The sequence below is a fragment of the Sparus aurata genome, chromosome 1 (genome assembly GCF_900880675.1).
Source record: "Sparus aurata chromosome 1, fSpaAur1.1, whole genome shotgun sequence".
Lineage (NCBI taxonomy): Eukaryota > Metazoa > Chordata > Actinopteri > Spariformes > Sparidae > Sparus > Sparus aurata.
The window spans coordinates 28,993,223-29,009,849 of NC_044187.1; the positions used below are offsets into that span (position 1 = coordinate 28,993,223).

Here is a 16,627-nt window from a genome sequence, read left to right on the forward strand (position 1 = left end):
CTCTCATTAAAAGTTATCTCTCAGGATCTCTACAGGATCAGTTTAGTCAGGGCTGTCTCTGCACTCATACTGACACAAGACTGTCCCCAGATCAGTGTTTGAGACTGTGTTGAAGGGAGGCCGACTGGGACGGTTGTTATCAGAACTCTGGCAGATGTGTGTGCCGCTCAGTTTCCTGTTGACTAGTGAGTGGAAGTGGCAGGCTGCACACATTTGCACATACACAAGGCGACACATGCGTGAGAGCGCGCGCGCGCGCACACACACACACACACACACACCGACAAGCATGCACACTCTCATAGCACACGCATAGACATACCGTAGGCATCCTTCTCCCCCCTCCTCGTGCCCCTGAGCCTGACAGTCTGGACATGGGAGATATCAGAGAGAGGGTGAGGCATGAAAACAGAGACCGGGTCTGTGAGTTAGATCAGTATGGAGCTGTGAAAGTGCATCTGTGGGTGACAAAATGGCGATGACAGAACAGCTTGAAACTGAAGGTGGTAAGTCTCTTACTGACTTTTTCCTTGTTGTTTTTCTCACAGCTGATTCAGCAACAAAACCCCTTTGAGGTCAAACTTATCTAAAAAGCCGAGAAAGATGTTTTTCTTGTTGTAGGTGTTAAGAAAAATGCCCTACAAGTCTGCTTCCCTTATTTTTTGGGGGACTTTGATGCTGGTGAATTAAACAAGTTGCACTTGTAGGTTTAAATGTAAGCTTAGTGAAAAACATCACACCATGCACTTCAGGGAGTTTATTCAGCCACCGCGCGCTCCAGCTTTAATCACTTATTGTACATGGATTTATGGCTTTAGGTGTGAATGTGTGACTGCAAGTTGGGAAATGAGGCTATAGCTGGTGAAGTGAAGGTTAGGGCAGCTGTGTGTGTGTGTGTGTGTGTGTGTGTGTGTGTGTGTGTGTGTGTGTGTGTGTGTGTGTGTGTGTGTGTGTGTGTGTGTGTGAGTGAGGGACTCGCTGGTTGGGGTGCTGGTTGAAGATAAGGCCTGCCCTATGCCTGAGAGCGAAAGAGACGGTGTGTGTAAGCCCTTCAAGCCTTATCCTGACACACCTCCCACCCCCACCTCTTCTCCATCACCACACGCACACACAAACACACACATTCAGTGGGGATTAACCCCGTCATGTACCATTTCAATGGGCGAGCTTTGGACACACACACACACACACACACACACACACACACACAGGATTAACCCTCGTGTGTCCATTTCCATGGATGATTCTTTGCCTCGCTCCGGTTGTGACAGCATTGACTGCTCGTGTTGCCATGGCTACAGGGGCCAGCAAATGTAAGATAGGCAAATCCACATAAGTCACCCACAACAGACACTCTAAGCTACTACTGACTACACCTCCCCCTGGTACTAGACACACAAAGATGCTGCCAAAGGACTGACAGGAGCCGCGTGAGCTGCGAAGTGCTCGTGTCACAAGCTTACCATGCTCGGACCAATATACATAAACTCAGCCCGGGCATCTTTGTCGCTGGTCGGGTGAGAGACAGGCCTCCGAGCAGCTTATCCTCTCAACATGTCTGCCTCTGGGAGACTGGGCACTTCACTGCACTCTCCAAACATGGGAGTCTGCAAAGAGTTTGCGGCCTCTGTTTTGCTAACGTAAAGGAGATACCTTCCAAGACTGCACCTCCAGACAGAGAAGGTCTGCAAAAATGTCAGAATAAAGCTTGAGAAAGCAGGAAAGTACCGTTTACAGACACAGTCTGGAAAAAAAGATAAGAAAATAATTTTACCATGTTACCCATTTCACTGTGTCCAAAATGTCAGAGTATTGAAGGTGATGAATAAAATAGCTCTATATCAAGGCCTAAAAGTAAAGAAAAGAGGGCATTATGTCACCCATCTTTGGCAGACACAGAAGTGACATGTGTCCTTACTGTAGTAGCCCAGGTTTGACTCCAGCCTGTGACTCTTTGCTGCATGATGTCTCCTTTCTCCCTCTCCCATTTCCTGTCCAATATCTTCAGCTGTTCTATCCAATAAGGCTACATAAAGACAAAAAGACAGTCAGTGAATTGCCCTTTTTATTTAACGAATTTACCAAAGAAAGATGATATCTTTGCCTTCTCATCATGTTCCTTTTTCAAAAATATTTTTTTAGAAAGGAAGCTTTGCTTTCCTTTTTTTTTTTCTTTAAAGGGCCTCTATGTTAAAATCAGCAGCAATTTACTGCAAGGCAAGTGTATTTGTAGAGCACATTTATAAACAACCTATAACACAAGAATAGATAAAAACATAACACAAAATAAGATACAAAGAAGATGTATCAATCACCTTTTTATTGGCCATATGTGAGCGGATAGTTACGTGACGTTTAATTTGAGATCTCTCTTGGTTGCCTATTTGGACGACATGTTTAAGTTGTTTAATGGTGCTGGACAGTCCAAAGGTTGTGACTTTTTTCTCGTCTCAGCACCTTTTGTAAGACAGAGAGCAGCGAGCGTTAGTTAAGAAAGAGTTAAGAGTCCCCGAACATAAACTATCAACTGGCTTCCAACACGACACAAAAGTTGCACAGAGCCAGTTTAAATCAGACAAAATATTGCAAGCGATGTAAGCAGTTTTATGCGCACTTGTGCAATAAAGCAAATGAAAAGCATATATCATGCTCACAATATCCAAACTCAGTTTGCCGAGTTGATCTGTGAAATGCACCCTGGAGCTTCACTTTTTATACTAACTCAAATTAATCCGAGCACTCTTTGTGTACAAAACACTTTTTTTTAAAAGTTGTTCTAGGTCATGATCCTCCACATGATCGTGGTTCAGAATAAGACTTACTCATATGTATGCAGCCTGTATTTGTAGGCCACACTCTTTACACTTGTGCCTCCTTTTCTGTTCTATTCTATTTGATCCTGAATAATGCTGAATTATGTTATAACAATATTACCGGCATTCAGGTGTACAGCAGCCTCTGAGAAAGCCTGTTAACCATTCCCACAGAGCGTCTCCCAAGAGCGACTTAATTTGCAAATAAATCATTTATGAAACATTGTGTCTTCACTCTCTGTGTACATGAGCAGAAAATAAATCAGAGCCACACTCAAGCTGGTGGCCGCAGCGTCCTTCAGTAAGTAAAATCTTCAGTATTAGAGAGCAAAGAAAACTTGATGGGGGATCACTTTTCAAAAGTGTTAGGAGTCTCAGACTTTTCTACCTTTAGGGATGAAGAACATCAAATTTGCAAATATGATGACATACATCTGCATGAATATATGAGGAACTATTGACCTAATGCTGCTTGTTCTTTTTAGATCCCAACTCTGGCCATATGGGTGAGCCCTCGCTGGCTGTGATCTGAATATCTGATTATAATTTGAGGCGATTTAAGCAGATTTAGCGGCCTATGGGATTCTCCTTTTGGCTTAGTGCTTCCTGTGTGTGTGTGTGTGTGTGTGTGTGTGTGGAGAGAGAGAGAGGAAGAGAAAGAGAGGGAGAGATTCCCAATGGTAATGGATTTATTGGTCTACCTTGGAGACAGTTCAGTGTACAAACTCAAAGGCACAATTAATTGTAAACAACCCGAGTCTGTTATCCTTACATGGAAGTTAATTTAGAAGATCTTAATCTACTTTTGACTGATCAGGCTGCTGCATCAGCTGTTTATGCGTAGCACTGCATGGACCCACACTGTGTATAATGCATATGAGCAGGCTCCGCTTGGCTGTCACGGTCTCACTTCAGTTGTTTGCAGCAAGCTGATGTGCACTAATTAGGCAAACATGAAAACCACTTTGCAGTCAGCATGATCTTTATTTCCACACATACACACACATAAACACACACACACTCCCACTTGGCTACATTAGGCCAATTCTCATCTGTGTCAGTTACAAGGAAGGGATGGGATGCAGGGAGGAGGAAGGAAGAGAAGAAAAAAAAATGCTTACCAGACAACCTTCATGTGCAGTTGTGCATTAGTGGGGGGAGGAGGAGAAGAAGGGGGGAGAGGGCGGCTGGCGGTGCTGGGCAGAGGAGAGAGGAGCAAATGCATTGCGGAGGGAGAGGAGGAGGAGGAGGGCCTACAGCTATTGTTCATGTCCTCCCGTGAACAAAGGGCTCATCTGGGTCCGTATGTAAACCCACAGCAGGCTTCAGCCCACTGACAAGGCCTCATGCGGGACAAAACATAACCGACCGACTCCCGCAATTTTAGGCCTTTTTCCCCTTCCAGTCTCGCGGTTTGAGGAGATTTTTTTCATTGATCCAGTTCAGAGGGACGTATTGTGTTGGTACGTCGCGTCCAGCCAACCGCCGTCCAGCGGGCCTATCCGTTTTTACGCACGGAGCGTACACACGGTCTATCATCACGGATCTGTAAACATCAATTTTCTGATTGGACTTCTTTGCAGGTAAAGGGGTCGCTTTGTCCGAACACACACACTTACTGTAATCTCTGTCTGCTGTGGCGATTAAATGTGGCTTCCGAGCCGCCGCGGTTGTTATTTCTGGTCTTATTTCGGTGATTTCTCGCTGAAAAGGGATTTAACGCTAAGGCGTTAGCAATGCGGCTAACACCAGCTAACTGGTTACTAACTGTTTTCTGGCTTGCTAACGCTAGCTTGCCCTGCAGGCCTACAAGACAGTGTTATGTACAGTGGACGTTTTGGTGGTTGAAAATGTGGAGGTTTTTGGTCGTGCTCAGTCTATGTTCGCCTCGCTGCCTGGCTGGTTGAAATGAATGCGTGTTGGTATTACGTAGTGAAGTTTACTAGCGTCCCGGAATCACCTGTGTTTCGTGTTTTAGCCTAGCTAACAGCTAAGTGTTAGCATTATGCGCTTGCTGCCTTTCTAATTGCCTTTGTAACCAGACAACTCCATGTCATTTGTGCTTTGACTGGTAAAGTTATGAGCTACACATATGCTGGGCAAGATGTTGTTTTCTTTAAGTGTGGCTTAAAAATACACAGATTGAAATCCTTTATTTTGTGAAAAGTTTGCTACAGTAGGTTAACGTTAGTCGTTCAGTACAACCTAGCTATAGCTAATATTCCGTTTGGATTGCTGCTTGTCCCCCAGAGCAATCATGGTGGCAGGAGTCCAAAACCACTACAGGTTATTCTTATGTTGAGGAAACTTCATGCTGAATTGATTTCTGTGTCTGCAGTTCAGGTGAAATGAAGTTTTACGAGTGTAATCTCAACATTTGGGTTTTGATTTGTAGTGAAAATCTGCTTACCAACACCCACTCCAGGACGATTATAATTGTATGCACGTATAGTGTGTGTGTGTGTGTGTGTGTGTACGTATGCATAGTATAACGTTACTGTGTCTACTTGTAAGAGAGAGGAACACGATTCCCAGTGGAGGAAGTGGAGTCCAGCTGATGTGATTGTGACTGCCTGTCATTAACCGCTAACAGGAGAGGAGAGGAGCTAATGGAGCTCTCAACAACTAATGGACACATAACCATCGATTATTTATTTATTTATTTATCAATCCCATTTGTTTTTCCTCTGGTGGTGCGTCCAGCCTATAGCATAGACAGTGCTGCCTCACACAGTAAACAACTTATTATTACACAAAGTGAAGGCAGGGTTTCAAATAGATTGAGGCTCTATGGCCTCAGATGTAGTATTGAGGAAACTGTGCTCCTCTTTATGGAAAACTTTTTAAAAATTGACTCTGTAACTACTATTGGCCATAATAACAGTAATATTCCTGTAGAATCGAAAGTTGTAGGGATGTAACACATCTCCTTAAAGAGATGTTGCGGTTGTATGAAAGAAGGTTGATTTGAAAGGGATATGAACATAGATGACTGACTTACTAATCTAGTTTGTATCAGTGTGTCTCCCAATGTCCCTGTTCAGCTCAGCTGATATTTGTGTGGTTATAGTAATGTAATGTCCCTTGATCAAAATACAGAAGGAGACATTTTAATGTGAGTCTATAAGACTGGAAAATGTCTGTTTTTTTAAACCTTCTTACTGATGAGAGGCAATTACAAATTTGTCATACCATATACAAGAATATTACTTTTCACATCTTTGCTGTTTTTTCAAATCATAATTTCCCCTGCTGAAGAACATCCTATTAATGCAATTAAATCTTAAGTCGTGTCCGTGTCTCTAGGTGTGTGTGTGTGTGTGTGTGTCTTTCTCTCACACACGCACACAGTGTCAGAGATTGGTTTAATATGCAGAGACAAGACAGAGAGACATTAATGAGGCGGGGCTTCACCATGGTGACGGCAGGGGTCGTGACCTAGAGGCCGCCACGCCTGGATGGCCTTTATTGGAGAGCTGGGCAATTAGAGTAGAACAAGAGTTGGAGCTGTGTGTGTGAGGGAGGGACTCATCTATTTTTGTGTGTTTTAAAAAAACAAAAAAATAAACATTATATGGGGGTGTGAATTGAGTCAGTATCGGTCCGTCTGTTTGTGTTTGGCATTTGTAGATGGAGGGCAGCAGTGTAGCAGTAGCAGCATTGTTTACAGGAGGCTCCCTCCTCATCGTGTTGTTGTTTTGGGCCTCTGTGAAACATGATTGGTGTATTGGGGATGACCCGAGAATGAGTGCAGCCAACTGAAACTGGGACATACTGGCTAGTTTAGGCTGCATGTGCCCTCACCTTCATGCGATCCAGCCATCCTTTGTAAAAAAAAAAAAAAAAAAAGAAGTGAAAAAATAACATTAGATATACCTTAAATTATGGGCTGAACCGTTGATCAAATTATAGCAAAATTAGAGTATGGCCAAGTGCAGTCTAAAGTGCAGGAGCTGCAGTTTCTTGAGAAAGGCAGGAAGTGTCACAACATACCATTAAAAATGAAGCATTGTGGTGCTACAGAGCTGTCCCCAGCACACAAATCATGTTCTTCAGAAGAACATGTTTGTTTTGTGCAGACCCCAGCAAAAATCACAACGTCGTCATTTTTCTATTTTTTCAAAAATTACCATTCCCACTAAAATCATGACTCATGAAAATGGCAATATCCGTCAAAAAACATTTTTGCATATTGTTAATCCACAAGGTTTTGGAGTATATTGCGATTATTTTGACAGACATTGCTATGTAGTTTAGGGCTGGTGGGAATGATCATTTTTGCTAACATTTAATTTTTCACAAAATAAAAAATAAAATCATGATGATTTGGCATTTGTTGGGGTCTTTAACAAAGAGACATGTTTTCTGGAGATCACAATTTATAGACCAGGACATCTCTGCAACACTACAGTACTAACTAACTAACTAACTAACCCTAACCCATTGTTATTCAGATTATCCCATTTTACTTACATCTTCATACAATTTGTTTTTATTGTGATTATTTGTGCAGCTCTAGTTGTGTCTTATAATTTAGGTATTTACATGCTGAAAGGTTTGCCGTGTGAATCGTTACATTTTTGGCTTAATAAATGCATTTATTACCTACTTTGAAGCATGCGTCTTGTGTAGTTGGGTTTAGCTGTCACATTGTTTTCGATTTTCTTTTGCCCTTATCTAAAACCCCTAATATCTAACATGTTAAGTAACCCTTGAACATATAATGTGAAAGTTGAATACAACATTTATGTTCTTTCTTATCCTCACCTCTCTTCCAGGCTGTTCCTCCAAGTCGTTCAAACTGTACTCCCCCAAGGAGCCCCCCAACGGTAGCACTTTCCCCCCTTTCCACCCCGGCACCATGCTGGACAGAGACGTGGGGTGAGTTTTATGTCTGTTTTTTTTTTTTTTGTGTTTTCTGGGTGAGGAGTTCAGTCATGGCCTTGAATGTCTTCGACAGCTATTTGTATACCATGTTTATATAGCTGTGCAAATCCAGCCTAAATATCATCAGTGTCGTTTCTGCAATAAGATGTTAGTCTATAAAACCTACTGGTGATCGATTTAGCTTGGCAGCCAGCAATCAACGAACGGAAGAAAGTAGTCTAGAAAATAGTGACAGCAAGTAGCACTGCATTGTGAATTTGAAATGCACACGGATTGAAATGCCTTGAACAGTTACTCCAAGAGGCCTATTCTCTTTTTTTTAAATTGACTGAGGAACTGGTTTGTGTTGATGGTCTGTTAAGATATGCTCCCAGGACAGCTGCCTATTTTCCCAGTTTTAACCGTAGGTTAAATCCAGGAACATTCCAGGTATCACTGTGTTTGTCCTGTCAGGTGCACTGACTTGACACTTGTACGCTACTGTATCAGGATAATGTCATATGCCGGAATCAGGTGATGAATATGAATATTTCAATTAGGGCTTCAACTATCGATTATCTTCATCGTCACTTAATCTGTTGGTTATTTTCTTGATTTATTATTTTTCTATCTATAAAATGTATGATAAAAATGTTGATCTGTGTTTACCAAAGTCCAAGAAGAAGACCTTAAATGTCTTGTTGTGTCCACAACCTTAAGATGTTCAGTTTACTGTCATAAGGAAGGAACAGAACCAAAAATGGAATTTGAGACTTTAGACTTTCTTTTCTATTACTATTACTATTATTACTATTATTATTATTATTATTATTATTATTATTATTATTATTATTATTATTATTATGAATAAAGCATTTGGCAGTTGCCAACTAATTTCTACATTTTGACCCTTTTAATTTTATGTTGGTGTATCATATAGTAGTTTGAAACTGATTCTGGGAACACCCCTGGGTGCAGGAAGGTTATTGGTGATATTTTCGCAGCTGTCGGTCTCCTGTCATTTGGTGAAAGTTTGATCCAATAACCAGTGTATTTAAGAGTGTAGTCTATCACCATTAACACCACTCACTTAAGTGAAAATACTGGAGTGGCTGTGTGTGTGACTGGTGTTAATGCTACCATTGATTTGACTTGACTTGACTTATGTGGCCCAGTAAAGTTAATGGGTATACCTCTGCAGTACTGTGCAGTGTGCTTCACAGCTTGTCTTTTCGCAGTAAGCAATTCGGCTTTGGTTGCGGTATGTCTGTGTGTTGTGTGTGTCTGAGAGGTGTTGTTATTTACTGTCTCCTTGTATCATCCAATTTGTGCCATGTTTGGCTTGCGTCCCAGGGTTGTAAAGACAGACCAGCTCGTGGAGGAGGGCATATTAGCAGTATAGCTGAATGTAATAATTTCTCTGTCTCTTGTTTCTCCAGTCCCACCCCAATGTATCCTCCCACATACCTGGAGCCAGGAATAGGGTAAGGCTGCATTATTTCCCATTATCTCTAGCTGGTGTGAAAGGCACTAATAACACAAGTGAAGATAAGGTGGTGGGAAGTTGTTCTCTTATCTCACTCCTAATAGAGATTGTGCATTAAGTCTGTGACAAGACTAAATTAGAATGTGAAACAGCTCTATAAGTGTGGAAGCAGTGAGAGGTTTAACCTCGCTGAGATCAGGATGATTTTCTTGACTTATATCGTTCATAATACCACAAGCTGACTGTTTTCTACATCCTGTCCTGCTTTTGTATCCTCCTTCTGGCTTTCTGTGATGGACCAGGAGGCACACACCATATGGCAACCAGACAGACTACAGAATATTTGAACTTAATAAACGGCTACAGAACTGGACAGAGGTTTGTAGGCACGTACATTTGCACACACACACTCTCTCAGAACAATCCAAGAATTGTGTTAACTGCTTATTTTCCCCCTTTGCACCCTGTAGGAGTGTGATAATCTGTGGTGGGATGCATTTACTACAGAATTCTTTGAAGATGATGCCATGTTGACCATTACTTTCTGTCTTGAAGATGGACCCAAACGCTACAGTAAGGGACAAAGTCAGCCATTAATGTAAAGTCCCACAGTCACTAATGGTCTGCGTACTATAACATTGGTCTTCTCTCCTCTGAAGCAATTGGCCGGACGTTGATTCCAAGGTACTTCCGGAGTATATTCGAGGGCGGTGCAACTGAGCTCTATTATGTGCTAAAACACCCCAAGGAGTCCTTCCACAATAACTTTGTCTCCCTCGACTGTGATCAGTGCACCATGGTCACCCAGAATGGAAAGCCCATGTTCACACAGGTGTGTTTGTGTCTGTAGTTTTTATCGGTCTTCATCTTGTTTAAAATGTGTACAGCTTTTTCTGTCAGGTATTAATATGGTTAGAAAACAACACAGATATTGAGCTCGTAAGCTCAGGTTGATTAGAAGGTATGGTTTTCATGAAAACAATGCAAACATTTGGAATGATTTATGTGGAACAAATGTTTTAAAAAGATGGTTTAATTTTACTGTAAATGGTTGTAAACTACAAAAAGCTTCTTTTGTCCAACCGACAGTCCAAAACTACTGCTTACTTGCATAAATGACAAATAAGATGTTTAAAAATTTTATTTGGAAAATGACTGCAATGATTAATAAATTATCAAAATAGTTGGCATTTACTGTTCTTTTGAACAACTAATTGATTAATCGTCACAAGTCCATTATCAAGTTTCCCTCCTTTTAAAGAGATGGATGCACACCCCCTTGTAGGGTCTCTATGGAGTAAAGCCTAAATCTAAATCTTATTGAACTGGGTTCCAAACCGTTAGATAGTTTGAAAGTCTTCAGCAATGTGACCAACCTGTGTACAACCCTGACAGTACACATGTAGTGTTTGCTTTACATCTCTGGGCAGAGGTGAAGCTTGTACCCATCTCTGTATAGAGTCCAACTGCTGTAAACTGACCTGAGTCCTCTGAACTGCTGCAGGTGTGTGTAGAAGGGCGCTTGTACCTGGAGTTCATGTTTGACGACATGATGAGGATAAAGACGTGGCACTTCAGCATCAGACAACACCGTGAACTCATCCCCCGCAGTATACTGGCCATGCATGTGAGTGCACCCACTGACAACATGTAGTTCACTGATGTATACAATGATGTCTTTGTGTAAGTTTGAGATTTGAAATCTCTCCTCTGTTGACGTTTCAGGCCCAGGACCCACAGATGCTGGACCAGCTGTCCAAAAACATAACAAGATGTGGTCTGTCAAACTCCACCCTCAACTACCTCCGAGTGAGTGAAGCACAAATACAAAATTTTACCTCCAGAGCAACACTGCTCTTGAATGTTTTTTTTCCTTCAAGGTGGCTTAAGGATAATTGCATAACATAAATGTAACTGTTGAGAATGATATACTGGATACATATGACACATGTATATTGTGTTCTGCCAACAAACAGAAAGCTGCACATGTTGGACTAGAGCTAGAGGACTTATTTATCTAAACAGTAACTATGCCATGCCATAGCTTATAGCAACCATTTACTGTTGCCGTAATAGGACAAGATCTCTGCTGTTAGGGTGCGGAGCTCCTGGCCTGGTGGAATCCCTGATTTGCAGACAAATTAGGGAGACAATGCTTTTTATATCTACCAATTATGGGTCGCAAATTAACACAGCAAAATATCACACCCCTGTCTCTGCCCCTCAGGTTTTTCGATCAGAGAATTTTTAGTTCAGCGATTGAGTCATTTGTCTGAACACCAGCTGATAATCATGGTGCTCAATCAATCAGAGCCTCATTAATGATCTGAAGCACCGTGTAATCTCTAACCTGCTGCCTCTCTTTGTTCCCTCTTCCAGCTGTGTGTGATTCTGGAGCCCATGCAGGAGCTGATGTCCAGACACAAGACATACAGCCTCAGCCCCAGAGACTGCCTCAAGACCTGCCTTTTCCAGAAATGGCAGAGGATGGTGGCACCACCAGGTAGGCAAACACAATGCACATTTAGGCGCACACCATCACACAAACAGCCACAGTTACTGAATCCGTAACTCTCCTTTCATCCCCTCTCTGCAGCTGAGCCATCGAGACAGGCCCCAAACAAAAGGCGGAAGCGTAAGATGTCAGGTGGCAGCACCATCAGCGGAGGAGGAGGAACTAACAACAATAACAACAACAAAAAGAAAAGCCCTGGCAGTGGCTTCCCCCTGTCCAGCCAAGTTCCAGTGAGTACATCACTGCTACCTAGTGTTGATAGTCTGCTATTACACCTCCAGCAGAAACATTTTCTCTGTTCACGCAGAAACTGCTGCACTGATTCATCAACAGACTTTTACGTGTCATAGAAGCAACCAGAGCCTGACGCAGTGACATAAAGTAGTGTACATACATGGCCAATAACAAGTATTCCCTTCATAGCTTTTTATTAAAGTTAGAAGATAAAACCCACAGGTAATATTTCATTACACATATTGATTACATAATTATACATGAATTACCACTTCTTAGATAAGTCAGATGAGCACCCAATACCTCAGTGTAATGACGGTTTTGACAAGTGAATTAGACTTAAATAAACCTTCATTGTCTAAAAGTAGGTTGATCTCTACACCATAAGGACAATTGTACATTAAAAGAAAATAATATCTTTAGGTAAACAAATGTACTTATGTCGGCCTTTAGGTCAATTAGCATACAGAAAGACTGCCTAATGGCTTCACTAGAACAGTCTGAGGTTAAAAATGAAGCTCGGTGTGGGAACATTTCCTCCAGAATGGCAACAAAGTCAAATGTAAGTTATGTGTGGTGCGACTTTTCAGTTTAGTAGTACTACTAGAACTATGCTATACCAAATTAAGAACAAGCACCCTGCTACCAGTGAGAGTAACGTGAGCTCTGCTGGTGAGCAGGTCTCATAGAAGAACTACAAGTGCTGAAGTTCATTGTCTCAGTGGGGCGCCTGACTAGGAGGAAAGGTCCACCTTTTATTTCACGTCATTTTGCTTTTTTTTTTTTTATAATTAAAATTAGTTACCAGTTTAACGGGTAAAAACAAATTTAACCAAACTGACATTCCTACTCCCTGCAGGATGTGATGGTGGTGGGAGAGCCCACGCTGATGGGAGGCGAGTTCGGCGACGAAGACGAGCGTCTGATCACACGGCTGGAGAACACGCAGTTTGACGCAGCTAATGGCATCGACGACGAGGACAGCTTCAACAACTCTCCGGCGCTTGGCTCCAACTCGCCCTGGAACAACAAGGCCCCCTCCAGCCAGGAGAGCAAGAGCGACAACCCAACCTCACAGGCGTCGCAGTAGAGCCCAGAGCCCCGCGACCTCAACACAAACCCCCTCTGTCACTTCTCAAAGCCCCCACCCACCCCACCCTGACAGCCACGAGTGCATCAGCAACAGTCCGTCTCCTCCTCACCAACCCAGACATCACTGTAGAGCTCAGATTCATCACACACCGGCGGCGCAAGGGAGCTCAGTATGTCTCCGACGACGTCACTGAGCCTGAGGACGTCTTACAAGTTGTCATCATTGCCCATGTTCGGACACGGTGTCCCACCTCTGTCTACCCATGCCCTCATCTCACACTCAAAATATTCCATCTGCTCTCGCTAGCTTTCAGTTTAGATAGCGACCGGCGGTAGATGTGACAAAGGAGGCGCAGGGTTTAAACCCAGGGGAGAACTGTGCACACTGAACGATCCACACTGAAGTTCACATGTAGGAAGGGCTGGGGTGGAGGGGATGTTGGCAGCGGGGCTTCGACATGGTGGCGAGTTGCTTCGACATGGTGGCGAGTTGCTTAGGGACCACTTGTCCACTCATCCTCTAAACATGGCTCTCAATTCTGGTCTGCTCTGTTGATGCACGAGTCACTCGTAATGTTTCTTAATAGAGTATATGTGTGTGAGTGTGTGTGTGTGTGTGTGTGTGTGTGTGTGTGAGAAGTGTGCCAGGAGAGAAAAAGCAGTCTGAGCTTATTTGTGGCTTTGCTGAAGCAGACGGACCAGAATTTAGAACCAGACTTTGAAACCATTGAAATTCACACACTAGTAGGAGAGCTGAAATGTGGCACTAGGGAAACTACACACAGACAGATACATTCGCTCACATACACTCACAATTAAACCTAATGATTGAAGGATTTTGAGTCCCCTAGTGCCCGAGCCATCTCTGATTAGACTACAATGGATGCAGTCTTTCAAACAGAGAGCATTTACAACACACACACGCACATACACACAGCTACACATTTTAAGAGTTTTTATACAGTATATATTTCCCTAGAATGTTTTTTAATTTGTATTAAACGCCTTCATTTCAATTGTTACTTTTTTATTTTCTACCAATACTGAAAAGCTACAGACCAAGGAGCAACACAGGACTTTTATCCCTCCCCCCTCTAAAATATATTGTTTTTATCTTTTATGTTTATAAAAGAGAAATAATTTAGTGTGGATGTTTTTATTTTGTCTTTTTGTTCCTTTTTTTTGAAGATTTAAATTTTTGTGTATTTGTGCTTGTATATTTAAGGTAGTAGCAAAGTTCTGTCTGACTGTAATAAAATGTATTCTTACTTAGATTTACCTAAAGCCATCCCGATCTAATGTAAAGAAACAAAAATAGGAAAAAGGAGAAAAAACACTCATGAACCTGTCCCCCTCTATCTTCCCACCTGCTCTTTCCTCCTCCCTCTTTTTTAAAACTTGTGTAAATTAAATTACAAAACCCCCCGGGGGTACAATGGCACCATGGAGTGATGATTTAACATGTTTCAGTTGATTTCTTTCATATTTATTTTGGAAATTTTAGAAATTCATTCATGTATTTCATCCATAAAGGAATTGATTTTTCACTTAACATTAATCACAGTTTTGTGTACCGCAACTTTCAACTTGATGTCAAGTGAATGTGTTCACTGAATTTTATTTAACCGGTGAAATTCATGTTTCATCATCGGCTAAATCCGTTTTGTTTTTGTTTTTTTTCTCGTAGTTTTTGTTTAAATTATCATTACTTTTGCAGTGTCCATCATGACCAACAGAATGATACCATGAAACATCCTAGCATCTTCTAAAGCCAGCTTAACATTAAGCTCAGTCGGCATATTTGGTAGCAATGCTGAGTCTGTGAAGTCTGATTATAAACAGCTGACTCTCTGTTAGGTGTTTTGTACATTTCCATTTCGTCACAGTTGATCCAGCAACAGTTGATGATTGAGTTTGAATGGTGACTTGTACCTTCTCCAACCCCTGTAGAAAAATCATCGTTTGATATATATTTTTTGATTTCGTTAGTTTCTGCCCTTGATAATTAATGTATGTTACCAATAAAAAGATACATTTTCACTTTAAAATATTGTGTATGTGGTGAATTTATAATCGGCGCCCTACAGCTGATAAATGATGTTGGTGTTGGTCAAGGCCTCTGGGTTAATTCTTGATTTGTAGTTCTGACACAACATTGAGTTAACTAGTGGAAGTGATGTTTACGGTACAGGAGAGAGCTGGAAGACGAGTCATGGTTCCTCTCTGCTCCTGTAGTTGGACAGCAGGGAGCCCAAGGATGAAGACTAAACCACTGCTGAGACCCATGAGAATAGCACAGCATGTGTACCCTCTCTGGATTTACATTAAAAAAGCATGTATCTCTTTTTTTTTTTTTTTAAAGGAATTATAAAGTCCTTTTAATACAGAAAGTGTTTCTACGAGTGCAACTACTGCCCTGAAGTGGAATAAGTTTGCTTCAACAGCATTTTTACACGTGTGAACACATTTTTTATGTTTTTAAAGGATCTGTAAACACCCCCCAAACCACAAATACAGATCCCTTCTCCTACCTGTACTGCTTTTCATCCATATAGAAAGTTTTGGTGTGAGATGGCAAGTTTTCGAGAAATTGGCCACAGAGACGCCTGTCTTCTCTTGAATGTAATGGAACTAGAAGGCACTCGGCTTGTGGTGCTCAGGTGATCCTGAGCTCGGCCCTCTCCTCTTCATACTCTACTGTTCCCCCTTGGCAACATCATTCACCACCCTGGTCTCCACTTCCACTGCTATACTGATGATGTCCAGCTTTATATCTCCACCAAATCCATCACCCCGGCCACTCACTCCACTCTCTCCAACTGCCTCACCAACATCAAATCCTGGATGCAGACCAACTTCCTCAAACTCAACTGTGACAAATCAGACCTTATCATTATCGGCCCCAACTCCACCCTGTCTCCACGCCTTCATCACCTCCAGAATCGACTACTGCAACAGCATCCTCTATGGCACACCATCCAAAACTCTAAATAAACCACAGTACACCCAAAACTCCGCTGCACGTCTGCTTACCCACACCCCCACCCGTGATCACATCACTCCTGCCCTCCAGAACCTCCACTGGCTCCCAGTTCCACAGCGTATTCAGTTTAAAATCCTCCTCCTCACACACAAAGCCCTCCATAACCAGGCCCCTTCCTACCTCACTGACTTGCTCCATCACCACAATCCATCCCGCAGCCTCCGCTCATCTGATGCAAACCTCCTGACTCCACCTCCCAGGACCAAGCACCGAACCTGGGGAGACAGAGCCTTCTCTCCCAGAGGAACATTTTACTGCTCAAAGCTTGCTCCTTTATGGTTATGGAGCTATAAAGGAGCTCAATGAGAGTTCTCATTTCAGTCTCGTTGTAGTCTTTTTTGGTCTCAAACATTTCTCATTTGTTTCTCCTAAAATTCCTTAGGAGCAATAGGTAAGACTTGAGACTTTACCGCTTAAACCTTGCTCCTTTCCAGCACTGGGGAGACATTCTGAAACTTCATTGATAGCTTGATGAGATATCCTTTGAAACTTACAGGGAGCCCAAGTTGAGATTTTCTGCACCTGTTTCTCAGGAGAAACAGTTGAGAAACAGGAGAAATCAGCCACAGCCTCACTTT

At 42.3% G+C, this 16,627-nt stretch overlaps 1 protein-coding gene across 1 annotated transcript; it reads left to right on the top strand.

Moving 5' to 3' along the window:
* The first annotated feature begins 365 nt into the window (after positions 1-365).
* On the top strand, positions 366-15,054 carry ldb1b (LIM-domain binding 1b). Its single transcript, XM_030413204.1, has 11 exons — positions 366-506; positions 7,592-7,694; positions 9,119-9,163; positions 9,468-9,543; positions 9,636-9,738; positions 9,825-9,997; positions 10,670-10,792; positions 10,891-10,974; positions 11,545-11,668; positions 11,762-11,910; positions 12,774-15,054. The coding sequence occupies exons 1-11, from the start codon at positions 473-475 to the stop codon at positions 13,002-13,004; spliced, it is 1,245 nt and encodes a 414-aa protein (XP_030269064.1). The 5' UTR covers positions 366-472; the 3' UTR covers positions 13,005-15,054.
* Positions 15,055-16,627: the final 1,573 nt, after the last annotated feature.